The sequence below is a fragment of the Hyaena hyaena genome, unplaced genomic scaffold (genome assembly GCF_003009895.1).
Source record: "Hyaena hyaena isolate Hyena2069 unplaced genomic scaffold, ASM300989v1 scaffold_64, whole genome shotgun sequence".
NCBI classification, from domain to species: domain Eukaryota; kingdom Metazoa; phylum Chordata; class Mammalia; order Carnivora; family Hyaenidae; genus Hyaena; species Hyaena hyaena.
This window is the reverse complement of record NW_024080698.1, coordinates 166,661-184,241: the sequence shown is the minus strand read 5'-3', so window position 1 is coordinate 184,241 and position 17,581 is coordinate 166,661. Positions and strand designations below refer to the sequence as shown.

At 39.9% G+C, this 17,581-nt stretch overlaps 1 protein-coding gene across 1 annotated transcript in view; it reads right to left on the bottom strand.

Annotated features, from left to right (window-relative positions):
• SRBD1 (S1 RNA binding domain 1) overlaps window positions 1-17,581 on the bottom strand; it is a gene marked incomplete at its 5' end in the record, with an annotated part of 187,745 nt that overhangs the window by 4,275 nt on the left and 165,889 nt on the right. The window contains one exon of the mRNA XM_039232404.1: window positions 163-347. Coding sequence (XP_039088335.1) covers window positions 163-347 — 185 coding nt within the window. The remainder of the gene's footprint in view (window positions 1-162; window positions 348-17,581) is intronic.

Here is a 17,581-nt window from a genome sequence, read left to right as displayed (position 1 = left end):
ATAGTGACTTTGAAGAAAGGTCACTATGCTTTAGTTCTCACACACACAGAATGGAGAATAAGATCCGTTTTTTCCCATGGCAGGAGGTCTGTTGTGAGGGCCATGGGAGATCATATGAGCTACACAAATGAAAGGTGCTGTTATTTAAGTTTAGTTATTTACCTGTTCGAAAGTCAAAGCTCTCGGGTTGGCTGAGACCATCTATGATGACCTGTAAGGTGTGAACCGTTGTCTGCAAACTTTCTGCAATTTTCTCTATGCCCTCCTTTTCAAGGAATGCATTTATTTTTTGCTCCATTTCAGGCTTTCCAATCTCACACAGTGTCCCTCTGATGAAGGACAAAAACCTGCAGGGACAAAAAAGGCCCAACGCTTATTAATAACAGGACTTATTTTCCAAATAGTACTTAGTTTTCAAACAGGTCACCCTAAAATTCATTCATCTCAGATCCATGCACCATTAATCAACCAATCAATCGGTCTTGTCTGAACATCTCCCATGCTATGATGAATGATTTATCTTGGAAAAAAAAAAGGAGGCAACAGATTTAGGTTCTTGTGCTGTTTCCCAATGAAGCACCTGCTCAAAATCAGGACCAGAAACACTTTACAGTGTAACATTTATTGGAGTTCAGTATCATACAGATTTTCTAAGTAAAGATACCTCTGTTTACCTCATGTTTCCTGAAGTTGAGTTAGGAACCCTTACATGAATTTAAATTAGCTAATAGGCAAACAATGAACTGATGATATAAAAATCCAGCAAAATATCCAGTAAGCACTGCCAGCTTTTGACAAATGAATTATTTTTTCATGTGCCATGTCATGACTTTGTACTTTTGGGGCTCCCGGAGGGCAGTGTCTCCTGTGCAGGTATATGGTCAGCCTCCTAATTCTCAAATCTCATTGCCAGTAAAACTTCCCATGGAATAGGTTATATCAAGTATATTAAATATTCAGAGTCCACAGAAAAAAATATGGGAGAGGATATCAAAAAGAAAAAGTAACTTTCTCACAAAATGGAAGGGGTAGAAGCAAGTAAGACCTCAATTACATAATCCTAAGATGAATACTATCTTCATATACTGTATAAATTTAGTTGCAGTATTTACAAAATAAAAATATCTGCCTTTCTCAATTTCCCTTTGCTATGTTTACCGTTCCCTTGCTTGCGGCCTCTTAATTACTTAGCTTCCGAGCTCAGTAATACTTAAGAAAAAAACAAAGGGTTAAGGAATTACCCCCTTCAGTTTCATCCAAATACTGGGCTGTAGCTTACTTTCTTGACAGTTCTTGGCTGGGTATTTTTCGACATCGTTAAGTTCCATTTCCTATGATTAATGGCACTTTAAAAATGTCAACACAGTAATCAGACAGATAGTGATACTAATGCCCTCAAATCCTTTCCTCTAAGGATGTCTCTGGAACACAGGGAGGGAAAAAGAAAACGGTTGGAGGCTTGTCTATAATCAGACTTGGGATGTATCCCATTTGGCTGGGTGCTGCATTATCACAAAAGGAATGCCTGTCATTTCTAGTCTTTTGCATTGTTGTGTTCAACCAGAAAAGCCTCGTCAGTGATCATGCAATACTCATCATCTGGCATCTGGTGGAGAAAGCTCTCTCATCTCTCACTGAGGGCATCTCTTTGGGGTCAAATGTGCAATCTTCCTATACTTCCATAGCTATATTTTTGTTGAAATACAGAGAGATTCTTCAAAATCCAACTACTTCTCTTGAGGATAGATCTTGGTTAGTGGTCTAGTGAAAGACTAAGGAATTGGTGCTTGGTCTCTCTTTTCAGAAATGAGCTTCTGTCCAAACTTGTGGCCAGTGAGACATACACTGTATGTGTGCGTGCATGGCTTCTCCAGCCCACCAGAGAGGCAGCCAGTATCTGTTAGTGCTGTTGGATAGGCGGTAGCACATCAGGGCCCTGGGGACAGGGAACAGCTGCTGAAGCTGACTGACGGGACAGATGACACATGACAACTTCTGCCCACAGCCAGCTTTTCTGCACAACTTTCTAAATGATGCCTGCCCTGCTGAGCAGGCTTCCCCGGTATTTATCCTCTTGGCTTGACTGGCCTGCAACTAGCTACTTAGGAGAACGTCTTTCAAATCCTCAAGATTCTGACTTATAATCAACCATTAAAATGCCAAAGCATATTCATGGGCTATAAATCTATAACTTTGAGTGGCATTTTATAATTAATAAAAGTAACTAGATGGCAGAAAATTTCCAAAGCACTGTACAAGTCATGGCCTCAATAACCAAAACACTGGCTTAGGAGGCTGCTTGGAGTCTTAAGGTTGTGTGTGTGTTGTGTGTGTGCACGCGTGCACGTGAGACTAAACTGCTTCCAAAGCCACTTCCATAATATAAAGAATTCTGTTTATAGTGGTTGCAGATGTAAGAAGAAAATTGGTCTGTTTAACCTGGGTGCATATTTCATATATCATTTTCATTCTCACACCAGAAGCCTGAGGGCACTGGTAACTGAAATCAATAAAAAAGTACCAAATGGTGCTCCTGGCTAAGGCTTCACATCGATCAATCCTATTTTTAAATGACTATGGAACAAAGTCAAATGCTACTTTATTTTGAAAACTTTCTTAAAGTTACAACAGGTTTGGGGGGTGGGGAAGGAGGAAAATGACAAACAAAGGGCTCGGAGAGACTATAAAATGAACTGGGACTATAGCATTCAGATTGACCGCTCCCTTCCTGGATTTCAAATACATTCGACTGTAAATGGTAGGAAACGATGCTTTACACTTGGTAATCATTCAATAAACATGTGTTCTTTAAATAGCCTAAGAAAAATTCATTCTACACATTCTGAATTTTCACCCTGGAGTTGAGTGAGGTAAGTAACATGTAATACAAAATTTCATTTTACAATGGGGTAGAATGTAATGCTCAATACCAAGCACTTTCTGCCTCAAAAATACCACATAAAAATATACTGCACTTTGTCACACCTGGAACACAGAATGAAGATAAACATGTACTAAGTAAGTGCCGGGAATTACGCTAGTGCTCGATAGATGTGTTCATTTAATCTTGACAATAATCCTAGAAGTTAGGTGTCTTATCAGCCAGAAAAGAAAAACTAAGGTTCAGGGACGTTAAATGATTTGCCCAAGGCCACACAGCCAAACTCACTGGAGTTTCATGCCATACATATCAGCACGTGTCTGTTTATAACTGCAGTCATATCAAAATAAGGGATATGTTTGGTTAAGATTTAAACATAATACTTCTGGTAACATTTCACCAACATGATTTAATGGCAGATTAGTTTTACACATGAGACAGCTAATGCTGATAAATCCCACACAGAAATTATTACATACATCCATTTATGTAGACAATTCCCTCAGAAGTCAACGAGTTATTAAAAGTCATAGTGTCATTTTCTCCCCTGGCTCTGGAAGGCTTTTTTAGTTTACTAAGGACTGCAGTCGGAGCTGCTGTTTTTATTTAATATGTAATTTCATCCATCTTACTTTAAGTAAGAAAGTAGCATAAATGCAACAAATAAGCACATCATGTTCTTTTAGCGCACATCTGCACAAAGTTAAAATGCAGACCTTGCAGCAGAGATGATGCTTGTTTTTCAAGCATAATGCTTATATAACCTAATGTCCCTGATATTTTCAACAGAAACTTGTTACAAACTCAAGGGTTTTCGTCTCACAGAGTTAATCTTTGTAAGATTTTCCCCAAAGAATAAGAAATTCTCGAGATTCATAAGACTTCAGATATATCCATTCAGGTTAGGAGCCCGGGACTGACGTCATGACATTAAAGGACGGCAGCACTCCATAGAGCACAGGAGAACCGTGGTGACGCAAGCCCGTCACTTTAAAACCAACCTGATCTTGGCATGTGCTGTGCGGGCCCAACACACAGGACTCACGACTCCTCAAAGAGCCGGGCTGCAAGGGCTGAGGGCCTGACGTTGTCTGTCCACTCTCAACACTTCCAAGAGACTTTGGTACGGGTTTGTTTTTATCCACTCATTTTACTCAGTCGCAATTATATCGGCAAACAAAACATTAAATGCAAGAGCACGGTCATTTTGTCAGTGAGTGGGTACAGACAGAGCAGGTCGTAATCTGTAATTCAGGGAGACGTTCAGTGATCTCAAAAGAGCTTGTACACTACGAGAAAACCTGGCCTTCTTAACTATGACTGTAGAGTAAGTGGTGGGACACAAAGGAAAGTTCAGAAATAATTTGTTATGCCCAAAACCACAGGTTCGATACGTATTCTTTCAAATCTACCACTCTTAATATTAAAGACTAGCTATAAATTCCATTGTGGCCAAACAGAAAGGCTGGTCACTCCTGTCACACCACCTATGGGGAGCCGCATCTGCATGCTGGTGCAAAACGCACAAGTGACGGTAAATTCAAGTAGTGTGCATTTAGAGAGAGGCCCACAGAACAACCCCCTGTACCACAGAAGCTGGTAGGTAAGTGAAGACAATGTTTCAGTGGCTTTTCTTAGCATGGCATCAACCACAGAAGCTTACAGCAAGCCCTTTTTCACTAGAGCTTACGGCTAACTGGCTTTTGAAGCCTGCAGATCAACTTTTAAGATGTAACCCTTTCAAGAAACGATCAAGGAGTTGTTCTGAAAGAGCTTACAGACTTTCTCTAAGAGCAGAGTTCTAGGTGGTGTGGGGCTATCCAGGCGCCAGCCGGGATGTCTTCAGTGGCGCTGGCTCAGCACCAGCTGGAGCCTCTTTGGAGCACCTCTTGCATGTAAATGCACCCCATCATCTAAATGCACGCGAGCATCTAATCGCACCCCTGCATCTATGAAGAGCAGAAATAAAACCAAAACAAGAGGAATCGAAAAGGAGCTGTCACAGATTAAGAAGCAGTTTGTCTTCCAAAAGACACGGTTTATAAGCATCTGACTATTACCTGCTTCTAAATCCTGAAGAACTTCAAATGTTTCCTTCTTTTTCAAAGATCTGGTCTACGTGCACAGAAACTGGATACGGCATACATGCTGCACTAATTGTATGTAGACAACAGATCCTTAGAAAGCTGTTTTATTTTATTTTAGCAATTTAGTATAGCTTTATTAAAAAAATGCCCAGGTGCTTACACAGTTGCATCAAACAAAACATCTAAGATCGGTGAAATAATAACCAATGCCACAAAGAATAAGTAGTATTGACTTTTATGTGGCTCTTCCTATTTCGCAACCACCTGCTAGGTTATGGTATACTGTGAGATGATAATATAATTAAAACTATAATTTTATATCTATCTATCTATCTATCTATCTATCTATCTATCTATCTATCTATCTAATTTCCAAATGGGTAGGAGTATATAAAAACAGGAAGGCATCATGCACTGAAGTGATGTGATTATTGCTCTAAGGAGTTCTAGAATCTGTTATAGGAATTGCCTTAGATATAAACTTACAAGTGACAAAGGAAAATTTTCTTACATTTTTTAAAACAACAGCATCTCCTCTCCAATAAAATGAACCAGAGAAAACCCAATAATCCTATATTACTCAGCTTAATCATCCTCTTTCCTCTTTCCATTGAGTCTGGTTGTTTTAAACACACACACACACACACACACACACACACACACACACACACACACGGCTCTTCAAAGGAATGTGACAAAATGCTGAAGCATTTTGAAGCATCTGAAAAGTAAGTTAGAAAAGCATATTCAGCTTTCTTCATTAAGTATTTATTTACTGTGGAAGAAGACTATGAAAGACGATAACAGAGACTGCCTGGAAGGAGCTTATGAAGTCTAATTTTAAGCAGTGACGGTACGTCAGAATAAATAATCTTCCACTTAATCTGCTCTTCAAGAAGTAGGATTTTACTTGCACACTTTTGAAAACACACTTTTGAAAGTGCTCAATAAAGATGATTTCATTTAATTCTCTCAAACATTTATTGTGGATATAGAGTTGCAGATAAGGGAATCAAGACTCTGAGAGATTAAGTGATCTGCCCGAAGTCACACATCTGAGACCACAAGGATGTAGGTAAGGTAAACGCTGTCATATATCACCTCTTCATTAACACTCCTTAACCCTTTACTTTGGGGAATATTCAATGCAGACAGAAGATTTAGATCGCTGGTAAACTTTGGCACCCAGGACCAGTGCCTGGGAACAATTTATTATTTTCTTTCAAACCAAATTCAAAAGGAAAAAGTTTGGCTCTTTTTAAGTTACTCAGTAAGAGTTGAACAAAATTAAGTTAGTGGTTTCAAAGGCTGTAGACTCTCTACAGCTCAAAAACACTGTGTTTAGAATTCATATAATTTAATTTACTGGCTGTAAAGCCATAATGTGGATTACAGCCTGTGAATATTTAAAAGAAGAGAGCAAATAAAAAAAGTAGTACTCAAAACCATACAGGCTAGTGATGGAAGGACTGAAATTAAATAGCTCCGGCACTACTAGGGGATAAAGCTCAGGTATTACGGTAAGGCCTTTCCTCCTTGAGAAAGCAGCCTTTTCCCTATGAATTTGGTACTGTCAAAGAATCCTCCTTTCAAGGAACTTGAAAATGCTAAACATCTGTCATTTCCATAAAACCCCTGGTTGTCCTCTGACTGGGTAGAGCCATTTTTATTCCATTTAAAGAGTGTGCAATTGAGGTCAAAGTAATTTGCTTTTGGTCCCACAGAGAGTTAGAAGGCAGGCTAAAGTTAAAATCCATAGCGAGACTGGGGACAGGAAAGGGAGGAGGGAGATAATGGGAGACTAGATCAATACCCTACTGAGTTTCAGGCTCCAGACTGAGTGATCAAAGCCTGAAGAGGAGAGAAGGAGAGGGCCAATACTTTGGAGATAACAGAGTGTGAAGCAAGCACGATGTTGTGGCTGGCTGGCAAGTCCCTGCCACTCCTCCTCCACTGGGTGCTAACAGGCTGCTCCAAAATCGCAGCAGAGAAACCACAGTGTTTTCTTTAGTGCCAAGACCCAGTGTTCATGTTAATTAACGATGTTTAATGACCCAAATTATCGCCAGATCACATGGTAGAACAATTTCTTCCTGGGAGACCCATGATTGTAAGCCACATCCCTCCTTTTCTTTTCTGGCTCAGCTTGACAGCCCCGCCTCAATCCCAGCAAAAATAACAGCAATAAGGGGCAACTGGCTGGCTCAGTCGGAAGAGCATGGGACTCTTGATCTTGGGGTCAAGGGTTCAAGCCTCACATTGGGTTGTAGGGATTACCTAAATAAATAAGTAAATAAATAAATAAATGTAAAGAAAACAGCAACAACAATAGCTTACTCTGCTCCAGGTGCTAAGAATTCTAGATATATTAACTCATGTAATCCCATGAGACAGGTACTGTGCTTTTCCTCATTGAACAGACAAGAAAACCGAGGAAAGGGAGACTAAATCAGAGCAAACAGGCATGATGTGAACCCAGGCAGTCTGGTACTGTACTACTTCCAGGCAGAGCCAGGGGAAAGTTGGGTACTGTCTCAGACTCTTCAACTTCCTGGTCCCCTCTACCAGCCGCGCCTGAAACTTCGAGGCGGTGTGCACTGGGACAGAAAGTAGGGCAGGAGACATGATGGTCCATTCCTCAGAGCCCACAGCCTGGTCATCTGGTTGTCAAATGGGTAGGTTCTATTTTACCGGCTCTTTTGTGAAGGCCCTTTCAAAAATGTGATAAATGTTACTTCCTGGGAATTACAATCTGATGTTTTGGGGTTTAAACTATTAACAAGAAGAAAAAAGAAAAAGAAAGAAAAAAGAAAAAAGAAAACCTAAAGCCACTTTTACAACCCGTCCACTTATTGTCTTTATAGTTTGGGTTTGGCCACCCTCTTACGATGCTGCGTGTCCCTCCGAAGAGGCCGACTTCCGCTGTGTCCCACAGGTCCCCACGAACTCATGCGGGGTAACCGCTGACACACACGCTAAGGGATCACTTGTCAGAAGTCAGCAATGACTCTGTCTTAATTTTCACGTCCCGATACTGCCAACTCTTGTGAGGCAAGTCCAGAAAAATGTAAGACCTTTCAAATTTGCAAATAAGTTCTTACATCTGTTTACCTAATCTGCACTTATTTTACTGCATTTATTTGTCGCTGGGTTTCTTTTCAGGCAGGTTTCCTACACAGAAACGTGTTTTCATCATTGCAGAAGTTCCCTGGCACGCGAGCAAAGAGGAAGGCCTTGGTGAAGGTGGAGGATGCACCGGCTGAGTGACATACCGCTCAGAGAAGTTACAAATCACCTCAAGCCCTGTGCCTTCTGGGCTGCTCACAGTCAAAACTAAGTACATCACATCTGTGAATGTCACTGCTCTAATGCTGCTGTTTCTTGTTTTGTTTTAAAATAATAAGCTAAACTCCCTGCATTACAGCTGCTTGTTAGCCAAAAGATGTCTTTCCTTGCTGGGCAGGGAGCTAAGTTTGGGAAGAATGTGATGAGGCCTCTGAAAAGAATTGTAAAAGAGCAGTTCTGGATGCTAAATCCTTGAATGGGAATGGGAATGGGAAAGAAACAGAGACTAAGACGTGCTCGCTCGTTAAAGGTCTTCAGTCTGGGCCTCTTGTCACCGTCTGGCTTGACTTACTGTAGCTCCATGGCAGGGAGCAAGGCAGGGTCTCTACGAGGCCTCCCCAAACCCTCGTCCCCAACTGCTTTTGGGCCAGGAGCACTCACTGGGATCCTTTATCCATTCATCTCATCACAGATTCCTGTGTATCTGTTGGCTGAATTCTACTCTTCCCCCCATAGCTTTATTAAGACATAACTGACATCCAACACCGTGTAAGCTTAAGGGATACAACCAGTTGACCTGATACTTATATAACTGTAAAATGATTACCACCATGGCAACTCCATCAGGTCACACAATTACCATTTCTTTTTTTCCCTCTTATTTATGTATTTACTTATTTTTTAGAGAGAGAGTGTGAGAGCAGGGGAAGGGCAGAGGTAGAGAGACAGAATCGTAAGCAGGCTCCACGACTAACATGGACCCCAAGGTAGGGCTCGATTCCACAACCCTGGGATCATGACCTGAGCCAAAATCAAGAGTTAGACACTCAACAGACTGAGCCACCCAGGAGCCCTTTACCATTTCTTTTTGGTGTAAGAACATTTGAGATCTATTCACTTACCAACTTTCAAGTACATAATACAGTATTGTTAGGTATAATCACCATGCTATATACTAGATCTCCAGGACTTATTCATATCCGAAAGTTTATACCCTTAAACCAACTTCTGGTCTTAAAAACCTGATGCAAGTTTTTAGTAAATTAAGAAAAAACATTACTGGGTTTTTGTATAGAAGATACCCCTGCCATCCCCAAGTAAATATTGTGTCAAGTTACATGATTACTCCTATCCCAGGCCTGGATTTTAAATTGACAGTTGTCTACTCTCTGAAAACGTACTTTGCAGCATTGATTGTAAGTGTCAGAAATAGGTGCTTTGGTAGTAATCAAGGAAATGACAGTGCTAATACGGCACGGTACAGCTACTGACACAAATCATTCCCTGATACATATCTGCCCAGTCCATCAGAATGGCCCTGCATGTCACATTCCTGCTATGCAGACTACTACCCACTTCCGAAACTACTCTTTTACAATGTCTCCCTAATGGCCCAAATGGAAATAACAATTAAATACTAGCTAATACTTTATCAAAATGAGTGCCAAGTGACAGTCTTGATATTAATTTTCTGAATTTTTTCCAGTTAAGTCAAGAACATCACAACTTTCAAGGTTAACTATCTGAAGTGAATCAAATTCTCAATGCAGGACATTCTTTGGGACAGTGCCAGGTCTCCCTGCAACACAAACAAATCAGCATCATCTGCAGCAGAGCTCTAGTACCCTATTCACGAAAAAGGAGAAATCAGATAGTTGTCTTTGGCTCTCTTGACCAACCCAAATGTTAAGGCCAAAAAGAAGAGGCATGGGGGTAGTGACAACCCCTAAAAAGGGTGTTTCTAGACTTTATTCTCCTCATAATATAGCAGCAATTTTCCTTGTGGCCCATGTCACCAACACAATTAAATCACTCACACATGAGGACAGCGTGACAATTTCTGGATGATCACAGAAAATGGTAAGTCATCTTCTGTCAAGGTCTGTCTCTGTCTTCTACTCTGTAAAATCTAGGAAGGCGCTGGACACACCGCTCTGTGAAGGCATGGGATTCAATTTGTGGAGGTCTGCAAATGCCTTCAATCCATAGGGGACTCTGAAATGTTACTCAACCTGTGGGATACGCACTTGCAGAAAGGATGCTCTAGATGTTCTATCAACAATTTTGCTTATGCAACTGCATTAACCTCAGCCACTTTAGCCTAGAGAAAAAATATATGGGTTGAAGTAAAGCTAGACATTTCATTTGTTTCATTTTTAGCCAAGGTAGGATAAAACTTACAAACAGCTGTAACACAGGGCAATAATTAGTAAGCAGACTTTGTGAAGCACAGAAGCTGTATACAGGAGAAAGAGCTCATTTCCAGAGAAGGGTATCTTGGTAGGATTTCATACAGGAGGTGACATCTGGGCTAGGTCTTTAAGGATTTCAATCAGTAGAATGACGAAAAGAGAGGTTTAAAGGGTTGGAGACAGGGAAATATAGCTCAGGTCAGGTTTGGGGAATAGTTAATAGTCCAATAAAAATAATAAACATTCACTGAGTATTTCCCTCATTATCAGGCACTTTAGAAATACTATCTTGTTGACCTCACAGCAATCTTATGAGGTTGGTGTATTATTATTCCCACTTTTTAAGGTATACAGAATCTCAGATGGGTGAAGTAATCTGCCTAAACTAACAACTCAGCTTATAGAACCAAGATGTGAGCCAGATCTATGACACTTCAAATCCTAAGCTTTTAACTAGCTCCAAAGCCTGATCTCTTAACTAGGTCACAATTAAAAAGCTAGTTTAGATCCTAATTTAAATGTAACCATACATGTAAATATAATCATACACACATCCATAATGATCATTCAGATTAGGGATATCATATCCTTAAAGATGATATACGTTTAGCACAGAAAAGTAACAAGACATGGTATACGTGCTTCCTAAGGAAAAGAAAAAGAAATGACTATCTGGAATATGCTGGATTTGACTGTTATTCTCTATCATCACATGGCTGAAATTAGACTCTGCCTTTCCTCTGGAGAAAACATTACCTCCTCCATTAAAGGAAACTTTGCCTATTTATTTTATTAAGGGATCTGTAGGAAATGAATTCTTCACATAGAGTCTGTAGAATTTTATGCTGTTCTGCTGCAGATATGTTTCCTGAATGCTGCATTAAAAGAATTCCCTTCCGTTATGTCTTTTAGAAGGAGGGCATTTCAAAAGAAGCAACTTGATAGTGACCACATTTGGTACCTTCTCATTTTAGGGGAGGAATGGGGTGTAGAGCAGGAATAGCATATTCATCCTAGAGATGTACCCACCTCTGCTAGAAGATACTTTTAAGTAACAGAGAGAGGGTAAGGAATAATGCCAGGTTTTTCGGAAATGCCAATGGGAAAACAAAACCATACAGTATCCCTATTACAGAAGATTTAAGTGGAACGGGGGATTAAGAAACCTACTATTACTACAGATAGATCTTCCTTTGGTAATCCTTTGAAGCCATTCTGTTCTAAATCTCTTTTCCTTGTTTCAGGTTCTTCTCACATTTACTCCATTACTTCCTACTTCACTGAAAGATTCAAAGCTATCTTCAAATCCCCTTCCTTAGATGTCTCCATATCTTTACTCATCCTAATCCATACTTCCCTAAACTACTCCTCCATCTCGTGATTCTGTTTCTCTCCCCACTCTTACTCCTCACAGGCTGCTATTAAGGACTCTTGACCTCTCTGCATTGTAGTTGTCTCACCTCTAAAGGTAGGGATGGTGAGTGGGGAGTGACAGCTAAATGAACAAGGTATTTTAGCTTTATAAAATTTTATGACTGACTCTGGTATCTTTCATGTCTCTACTACTTACTCCTCTCGTTTTGGCCACAGATGTATTATAGCTGTGGTTTCCTCATTCTATGTTCCCTAAAAGCTATAAGCAGCAACCACCTTTTATCTTTCCTCTTCCCGGACTTCCATTACATGGCTCCTTCTTTTCACTGCCAAACTTCTCAGAAGAATTATCTGCCTCTAATCCTCACTGCTTGCTTTTCCCCAGTCTCTTACACATTGGCTTCTTTCCCTGCCACTCTTCTGAAGTTAATATCCCATCTAATGACTCCCTGATTGTCACATCCTTAAAGCACTTACCCATTCTGCCATATGTGACACCATCAACTTGCTGACCTTTCATGACTTTTGTTTTTATATTCTATCTTCTCTGACTTCTCTTCTTCCTCTGGCCCTCTAAATGTAGCTATTCTTCAAGTTTTTGACCTTAGCCACCTCCTCCTTTGGCTCTACATGCTTCCTTGGATGAGTGCCTCCACTCACATGACTCCTTATCTCTTGCCTCTCCACTGATAATTTCAATCCTGAGTCAACATGTCTAGTCCAGGCCCTTCTCCTAAACTCTAGCTCTACCTTTCCATTTGCTTGCAAAAGAAGTTCTTATGAATATTTTAGCAACTCAAACTCAACATTATCTAAAACTGAAACTTGTATCCTCTTTTTCCCTCCCTTTATATCTCTTACTTCCCATCCATCCTCACCAGCCCTGCACACAAACAACAAATAAACAAAAGGGCTTGGTCCTCCTCTCGTTGCATAATGAATGGCTAATGGCACTACTATCCTTTTCCTACTCGAGACGAGACTAGTACTGAGGCATTATTCACTCATTAAACATATACCTTCTGAGTGCCTGCTGTATTCCCGGTACTGTTCAGCAATCTTGGAATATATTCAAAGCTCTCAGGGAGATGGACATATACAACCAGTATAATACATAAGTTATAAGGTACGACAAAGGTGATAAGTGCTGTGGGGAAAAAGAGAAAGTATAGAGTCATGGGGCTCAGAATTACCAGGCTTATGGGTAAGGGCTTTCAGAATTACCAGGCTATGGGTAAGGGCTTCCAGATTTAAGTAGGGTAGTCAGGGTAGGCCTTGTTGACAAGGTGGCATGTGAGCAAAGTCTTGGTGAGGTAAAGGAGGTAAAGTAGTTAGCTGTGCAGATATCTGGAGGGAAAGTGTTCCAGGAAGAGGGTTGACCAGACAGTGTGAAGGTCCTAATGTGGGAGCAGGCTTAGCATGTTCAAGGGATAGCAAGGAGGCCAGCATGGCTAGAGCAGAATGAGCAAGGGAGGGAAAAATAGGAGCCTGGGTCACAAAGGCATTGGAAGGCTATTATAGGGACTTGGCCTGAATTCTGAGTGAAACCGGAAGTGAGGGCAGGGTTTTATGCCGAAGAGTGACACACTCTGATCCACATGTTAAAAGGATCCAGTTGTCTGTTGTGCTTAGACTATCCAGATGCACAGTGGTAGAAGCAGGGAGGCCAGTTAGACTCACCGCAGTAAGCCAGCTGGAGATGAAGGTGACTGAGACAAAGATGGCAGCACGAGAACTGGTGAGAAGTGGTCAGACCTGGGGTATATTTTAAAAGGAGAACCAATGGGGTGCCCAGATGGCTCAGTTGGTTAAGCATCCAAGTCTTAGTCTCAGCTCAGGTCATGAACTCAGAGTCATGACTTTAAGCCCCGCTTGGGGCTCCACTGGGTGTGGTGTCTGCTTAAAAAAATAAATAATTAAAAAAAATAATAAAAGGACAAGCCAATACAGTTGTGTGACATCCTGAATGAAGGGTATAAAAGACAGTAACTGGGTATGAATGGCAAAAATAACATGAACACCACAGACACAGGAGGATAAAGTAGAAACTGTTAATGGAGAGAATGGGGAAAAGAGAAGCCAAAGAACTAAACTTCGGTCACCCTGTGGTAGTTTCTTCTTTTCTCAGGGCTTTAAGGACCTGTATAAACACAGGAGTCTTAAATTTGTATCCTCAGCCCAGTCTGCTCTTCCACGCTCTAGATTCATGCATCCAACTACCTACTTGATGCCTCAAACCTGACGTGCCGGAAACCCAACTCCAAGTCTTTTCCCAAACCTTGCTCCAACCACAGTCTTCCTCATCTCAAGTGATGGTGGTTCATCCTTTCAGTTTCTCAATTCAAAGGGCCTCAAGTCACCCTTGCCCTTACAAGACAATCCCATTGGGAAATGACCTCTCTGTCCCATGAGCTTTGTGCTTCACAAAGGGCACTGACTATTGACCTCTATTATGGTTATTTGTGAGAAGTCTTATTCTACTTTGGTAGGTTCCTTGAGAGTATGAAGCGCCTCTTCTCATTTTTATATTCTTCAGGCCCCACCACAAGTGCTCTGTACATTCCAAATAATAAATAAAATCATCAACAATACAATTCACAGTAAAAACCAAAACCAAAAAGAATATGAAAAAAGTATAGGAAATATTCTATCAGTCTTAGAGATTAGTTATCTGAAGGGAATGCCAATTTGCATAAAAGCAAAAAAATCTAAACATTCATATTTCAAAAACAAAATAGCACTATAAGGAGATAAAAAAGGTAAACAAACTAGGAAAAGTTTCAGCTCACACAACACATCACTTTAATATTTGACAGAGAATCCCTACATGTAAATAAAACTGATAAAATAAAACTTTGAAAAAGAAATATAAATAATTAAAATAGTTTAAAAAGTAGACTTTTTAAAGAACCACTAAATGACTAAGTTTGATTAAAAAGTATCATGATTCTAAAATATTATGTAAGAGAGAATATCATGAATACAGAAGTAAAAAGACTTAATACATCTTGGTGTATTTCGGGGAGTGACATTATGGTAGGGGAGCATGAAAGTCAATTCTTACATTCCTACTGGTTTTCTGATGTAACTAAAAATGAACTTGACTGCCATAGAACTTACTTTTACAGAACTGACATCAAACCAGTGATGACCTAACCATAACCTTTATGAGCTTTTCTTCCCTGGGAAGATGCTTCTGTAACACTATATGAAAGTATGAGCTACCTATGTTGAGTGACATCTGTACTAAGGATGCTTGAAAGCCAGAAATGACTATCATAGCTCCAAGGTGGATAATGCGGATGGTAAGCTTAATTGGATACGCTGTTCTGGTGCCAGATTTTAAAGGTCCGAAGTTGAACTTCATGTAGAAAACAACTCCCCATGAAATAGTCCATAAGCATCCTCCTCCTGAAAGACAAGGCTACTCCCAAAGGAAGCACAGAGAGGGGTGACATTACTGGTAGGGCTTTTATGCTCCACATGCAGACAGTGGCCCATGTGAAAACTGGCAGAAAAGTCCTACTTAACAGGAGAAATTCAAGATTTCTCCAGCCTCAACACTGCTGGCGGCATTGCAAATCGGTATGTTACTTGGCAATCTATTATCAAGAGCCACCTAAACTCTCAAAGCCTTTGGCAGAGGGAATCCATCCATCATAAGGAACCACTGCAATTATTCAATTATAGTTCAATCATGTGATGGAATATTACCCAGCTTTTTAAAAAGATAGAAAGACAGAAATTAAAAAAAATTGTGCGTATAAGGCAAGTTGAAAATTTTATAAACTCTATTAGAACTATGTTAGGAAAATGAATAAAAATGTACATTAAAAAGACACTGATCTGTATATAATAAAATGCTGACTTAGTGCCCATGGAGATGTCAGCTGTATAAAATCCATGTGCAGTAGTACACGTGCATCTTTATAACAACACACTAAAAACACAATTACTGTAATATGAGACCGCAATTTTTTTTTATATTAAAAAAATGAGAACCATGTTCTAAGACTGGGAACAGGACAAGGAAGTCCACTCTCACCACTCCTACTCAATATGGTACTAAAGGTCTCAACCATTACAATGGGCAAGAAAAAGAAAAAGCATTAAGATTAAAGAAGAGGAAGTAAAGTTTTCATCTATTTGCTGTTACGTGATTGTTTCTGTAGGAAAACTTAAAGAATCTATAGACACCTACTAGAACTAGTATGTGAACTTATTAGCAAGGCTGCAGGATCCACAGTCACTGTGTAAAAATCAATTGTATTTTTACATATTAGCAGTAAGTAGCAACAAATTAAAAAACTTCCATTTGTAACTTCTGGAAAGCATAAAATACATGCAAGACCCGTACAGTGGAAATTTTAAAATGCTGCTGAAAGAAATGAAAGACTGAAATAAGTGAAAAATATGATACATTCATGGTGAAAAGACTCAGTTTTATGAAGACATAAACTATTCCTAAATTCACCTATAGACTGCATGTAATCCCAATAACCCAATCATTTTTAATGAAAATTGATAAGCCCACTGTAAAATGTATAGGAAAACACCAATCATCTATAATATTCAGAGTAATAGTTACAAAAAACTGGATGGAGGGCTAACACTGTCTGACTTCAAAACTTAGCATCCAGCTAGTGATTAAGAGAGTATGGCACTGACAAACAGATCCATGAAACAAGAGGATTGCCAGAAAGAGACCCACACTTATACTGTCGCTTGGTCTTCAACAAACCCACCAAAGCAACGGGTGAAAAAAAAAAAGTTGTGTTGCTGTTCTTGTTTTTCAATCATGGTGCCAGAATAACTATATGTTCACAATGGAAAGAAGAAAATGAACCTTGACCCTTACTTCAAATCATACATAAATTGTAATTTCTTTTCTTTTTAAAAAAATTTTTAATGTTTCTTTTTTTATTTACTTTTGAGAGAGAGAGAGAGACAGCGTGAGCAGGGAAGGGTCAGATAGAGGGAGACACAGAATCTGAAGCAGGCTCCAGGCTTTGAGCTGTCAGCACAGAGCCCGACACGGAGCTCGAACCCGTGAACCGTGAGATTATGACCTGAGCCAAAGTCGGACGCTTTACCAACTGAGTCGCCCAGGCGTCCCATGAATTGTAATTTCAAATTTATCACAGATCTAACAGCTTTTGGAAGAAAACACTGAAAAATGTTTTGAGGTAGGCAAAAGTTTCTTAGACAGGACCCAGAGAGCAATAACTATAAAAGGAAAATATCAATACATTAGACGTCATCAAAATTTAAGATGCCTGCTCATCAAAAGACACCAATAAGAAAATAAAGACGTAAACTACAATCCAGGGCAAAATATTTATGAAATATATATTCACAAAGGACTAATGCCCAGAATCCACTTTAAAAATTCCCACAATCCGGGGCGCCTGGGTGGCTTAGTCGGTTAAGCGTCCGACTTTCGCTTAGGTCATGATCTCGCGGTTCATGGGTTCGAGCCCCGCGTCGGGCTCTGTGCTGACTGCCAGCTCAGAGCCTGGAGCCTGTTTCAGTCTGTGACTCCCTTTCTCTCTGACCCTCCTCTGCTCACGCTGTCTCTCTCTCTCTCCTAGAAATAAATAAAACATTAAAAAAAAAAAAATTAAAAAAAAAAATTCCCACAATCCAATAATAAAAAGGTAAACAACTCAATTAGTTGTATACAGTAACCGGAACTCTTATGTTAACAGAAGAGTAAAATGGTACTGCAGTTAGGGCTACGAGTTTTTTTTTTTTTTTTTTTT